This window comes from Blastocystis sp. subtype 4 (genome assembly GCF_000743755.1).
Source record: "Blastocystis sp. subtype 4 strain WR1 chromosome Unknown seqid_0493, whole genome shotgun sequence".
Lineage (NCBI taxonomy): Eukaryota > Bigyra > Opalinata > Blastocystidae > Blastocystis > Blastocystis sp. subtype 4.
In genome coordinates, this window is record NW_014569054.1 from 1 (window position 1) to 4,718 (window position 4,718).

At 38.3% G+C, this 4,718-nt stretch overlaps 2 protein-coding genes across 2 annotated transcripts; one reads left to right on the top strand and one right to left on the bottom strand.

Moving 5' to 3' along the window:
• Positions 1–2,937: 2,937 nt before the first annotated feature.
• On the top strand, positions 2,938–3,420 carry JH06_5101 (hypothetical protein; the record flags this gene model as incomplete). Its single annotated transcript, XM_014669564.1, has 3 exons — positions 2,938–3,121; positions 3,153–3,283; positions 3,316–3,420. 3 exons carry the CDS (start codon positions 2,938–2,940, stop codon positions 3,418–3,420), a joined length of 420 nt encoding a protein of 139 aa, XP_014525050.1.
• A 1-nt stretch (position 3,421) lies between these two features.
• On the bottom strand, positions 3,422–4,335 carry JH06_5102 (protein disulfide; the record flags this gene model as incomplete). Its single annotated transcript, XM_014669565.1, has 7 exons — positions 3,422–3,595; positions 3,628–3,786; positions 3,816–4,004; positions 4,034–4,122; positions 4,156–4,199; positions 4,231–4,247; positions 4,276–4,335. 7 exons carry the CDS (start codon positions 4,333–4,335, stop codon positions 3,422–3,424), a joined length of 732 nt encoding a protein of 243 aa, XP_014525051.1.
• Positions 4,336–4,718: the final 383 nt, after the last annotated feature.

Genomic DNA, 4,718 nt, shown 5'->3' on the forward strand with positions numbered 1-4,718 from the left:
ATATTAGAATAAGTGACTGGTCATTTGGTGATTGAACAGAGTGGTGAACGAACAGATTTTGATTTTCAATGAAGAGTACTTAGTTGTATTTCCGATTTCACAAATAGAAATCATCCTATCTCTTCTCTTTCTCTCCCTCTGTCTTTCAGAACAACAATTCTTCCAATCAACACAATTACCAGAGAGGAATCGTGAGATACCAAAGACAATTGTATTAGTGAAGAAGAAGCGTTGAGTATTAGAAAGAACAAGAACAGCGATTGTATGTATTAGAAGAGGTCCTTGTAGTGAATATTGAATGGATGATAAGAATAGAAAGCAAAAGAGAAGTTGTTAGTAGAACAAGTGTTAGAACAGAATCATTTGAAAGAGAGTCTGAATACAAAGATTTCTGAACTACAGAAAGAATTGAAGAAAGAAGAGAGTAGCTTGAGTTCTTTGAAAGCAGTAGTTTGATGTGTTTGATATTGAATATAGGAGTTGAAGGGATATGAAAATGAATGGAATAGGCTGAAGGATGAGAAGCGAGTCTTGGGTCAGTCAGTGAAAGAAGTGAATTCTTCAGTGAATTGGAATGAGTTTGCAGAAGAGGAATATAATCGAATTTGTGATAAAGTGAGATATTGGTTGAAGGTTGTTGAAGTGAGAGTGAAGGAAGTGGATAGAGAAAGGAAGCGTATTCTCCAATCAGTACGAAGTGATCCAGACATGAGAAAGATCCTGGGATTCTTGGAGAGTGTGTGGAGTAGTATTGGTTGGTTGAAGAGCTGGTTGTCAGAGTATGTTTGGAAGAATGTGAAACCGATTATGAGACCGTTGAATGGAGTGTGGTTGAAAGTGAAGGAGGTGATATGGAGGTGTGTATCGTGGGTGATAACAAATGGGATAATCTTTGTGGATAGTACATGGTTCGTATTGTGTGAGAATCCTGCTGTAAGATCGAATGATGAGACTGAAGACTAGACACGCGATCATGCTTCTTTGTGGTTCTGGATGATCATGGGAATCTGGATATGGTTTATTGTAATTAGGATTCGTTGGTGTTATGGTCTTTTGAAGAGTCTTATGAACTGGGTGAAATGAACTGTTTGTTGACTCAAATGAACCATTCTTTGTATACATAAATTCATCAAGAGTATTAAAAGAAACAAAACACGTCAACACACGCCAAAGAGATAACAATCACATTCACAATACTCTTCAAAAATGGTTGTCACGTATTCACGATTTAGATGACTCCTCAAGCTATCGAAAACAACAATAATAACTGATTCCAGTTTGTTATTGAATCTGACCCAAAATTGGAATTCCAGTATCTGACAACACGTTACTTCATCTTGGTTTCGTTCCAATTCTTCATAACTGTTATGTATCCATATCAGAATCCATCACTTCCAGTATGTTATTCTTTCCGCATCTCATTATGTAGCCATCTGGTCCGGCTTATGGGTATCCTCGTCCACAGCAACAATTCGGAGGTCCCTATCCACAGGTATGTGCGTGGTTCGGTTTATTTCGATCCGGTAGTTACTAACATTTCTGTAGGCACCTGGATATCAGAATCCGCCCTATGGATACCAACCTACCAGTTATTCTTCTCCATATGGTGTGACTGGTCAGGTCAATTATTCCACCTCAACACCAACATACGTGACTGGTCCTGTACCTCCACCCAGAGGTGTTATTAACGGTGCCTATGGTGCTCCTCAACCAAGATCGTATTATGGGGGATCAGGTCCTTCTGTACCTACTTCTATGAATTTCCAGTCTCAGAATATGAATCCTGCTGGAAGAAACCCTACTATGGGTTCCACTATACCAATGAGTCAGACTCAGCCTTTCATGACTCAGCCTTCCGTAACTCAGCCTTCTATGAATCAACCATTAATGAATCAAGCTACTATGCCTCAACCGGCAACAAATCAGCAAATGGGTATGAATCCCGCGGGATTCATGCCTGGAGGTGCAAATCCTCTCCCCCCACCTGTTTCTTCCTATGATCCTAACCGTTATTTTGATCAGCATCCAACAGTAGGTCGCTCTTCGACTCCAACACCAGTCCAGAAGGGAAGTATTGCCCAGCAGCGATTGGTATCAACAAACCAGAATCCCTCAATTACCCAGGATCCTTCAACTATCCAGAATCCTCCAACTATTCAGTCAAAGCCTGGTTCTACCAAAGTGAAAAAGGAAAAGAAGGAGTTTTATGATGTTGAGGTCGAGAAAGGGAGTAGATGATAATGATCAAGGTGATTGATAGATATCAAACGACTGAACGAACATGAAAGTATGGGAAAGTTGATTGAAGTAGCGTCTTCTGATTATTATCATAATGGAGGCTGGGTTATGGTAACAACACATCGACTGATTCTATTAACAGAAGATCAAAGTGGAGGTGTGTATTGGCCTCTTAAAACTACTTCCTTTGTTCAATTGGATTCGAATTTCTTCAAAGGATCAACATTTGTCTTCCAGTCAACAGTGGCCAATGCTTCTAAGAGAAGTCTACGAATCAAAGATTCAAAAGAAGCTGAAGTCCTCCAGAGTTTATTCCTCACAAATCAGGAATTCCATGAATATGATACAGTGTATATTGTCAATCGAAATAACATTCTTGCCGTGTTTAGAGAGGAATGTACTACAGTCACTCGTTTTGCAGATGCTCTCTCCATTTGTAGTCATAATGCTAATGCTCTATTTATTTGGCTAGTGTCTGTTGTATGAATGAATGATTCTTTTCGAGTATAGAATAGTGTTCTTCCTTTAGTCAAACAGCAGTTACGTGCTGCTGCAAATGAATGGTCGAAATCTACAATTGGATCTGTGTCACTTGATGACTGTGAAATGTTAGATGTAATCAAACAAGGAAGTAGTGAAGAACAATATTATTTAGAATTGGCTAAACAAATTGCACAATTCTTTTCAAAGAGTTCATTAATGAAGACATATTGTGGAGCCATTCCACTTCTTGACGCTTATTATTACTATGGCAAGGTTACTGCTACTAATCTGAAATCTCCTAATGAATTTGTTAAAGCTTGCTCATTATTGACAGAAGACAAGGTGAAAGAGAATTCAGTTTATGTTCATGTGATTGATGGAAAACAAGTTCTTTGTACTGGTAATGAATGTGAGATGAGAATGATGAGTAGAAGCTGCTTCATTTGAAAAGGTGGAAGAATCGATTTTGACCGCAATCGATCGAAATGGAGGATTTATTGCAAGAAATGCTCTTATTCGTCAGTTGGCGATGCCTGTTGGTGTCTGTGATAATATGATTCAGGTTAGTTTGAATCAATAGATGCTGATGTGTAGAAGGTTGAGAAGAGTGGTAAAATCGTACGAGATAATGACAGCAGAGATGTCTTCTTCTATCTCAACTCATTTGCTCGTGTATCCACGAAAGTGATCCCAGCTTGAGTTAGTAACAAACATTGCAATTCTCTTTCTTTGTTATGTCAATTTCAGGTTCAGTAAGAACAAAATGACTCAATACGGCAAGAGAAGCCCCGATAAACATTCCAATAAACAGCATAAGCAAGCAAATCGTAATTGGTGAATTGTTTAGATATGTCGAAATGAAGGCATCCAATCTCTACACATGTTATCAACTAGACTAGAAATCACTTTTGTAATTAACTGCAGTTTTGAAGGAACCATCTTGATTGGATGTGCTTCTACAAATTTGTGTCTAAAAATGAAAGCAATAAACAGTCCTAACGTCTCTAAAACAAATTCTGTAAATGCCTTGACATGACGAGGTCCATCATATGTCATATACTTGTTCTACAATGAAAACAAATTGCATGTAGTACTCCAGAAATTAAGATGAATGTTGGATACGTCCCAATATTAAATTGCTTGGTAATCTTGGGATTCTTATTTCCATCAATCTGCAGATCATTCAATGGCATTGCACCTACTGTTGCTACGCTATATCGATCACCCATTGCATGGTCAAATTCTAGCAAATCCTTCTTTAATTTCCTGCATTGTGAGCACCACTACAATGAAGAGAAGGAAATAAACTCACAGGCGAATCGAACATAACAAACCATTTGGTTTTGCTACCAGCCAAAAGGACTTTGTCAAAGAAATCATCATCCGTTAGTTCAACAATATCTATAGTTTAGAAAACAATCCAATTTCCAGTACCTGCTGATCCAACTGCAAGAATAAGAAATAGTACATAAACAAATCTACGAATCATCTCTCACTACTCAAAGGGACAATCTCATCATCGCTTTCTATAATCAGAAATGACAAAAGAAGTACCGATTCAGATCCCTCTTTCCCCGTGTAATTGTCATATTCACAATAACAACTTAAATCCATTGTCTTCTGCAACAAACAAAATACAATTCATATTGTGGGCATATTACGCCTCAATTTGACTCGTTCCAAAGAGAATCTTGAGTTTCTTTCCAATGTTAATTGGAGAGGGTGTTGTAACCATCTGATAAGGCTGGAAAGAATACGAAAACAAAGCGTTTCGAACTCCTACCTTGTTACCAACTGTTACCATTTTACTCAACATCATTCCCTTCTTCACTTCCCGTTTTCGAGAGTTTCTGTATACAAAACTGACCATAGCATCATAGTACACATTACTAACAATTGCCACTTCATGAGCTGTAAACTTGATGGCTCTGAAGGCGACTTCTTCGGCTGATCCTAATGGGAAGAGTTTCGCTCGGAACCAGCAAGACCCATAATTG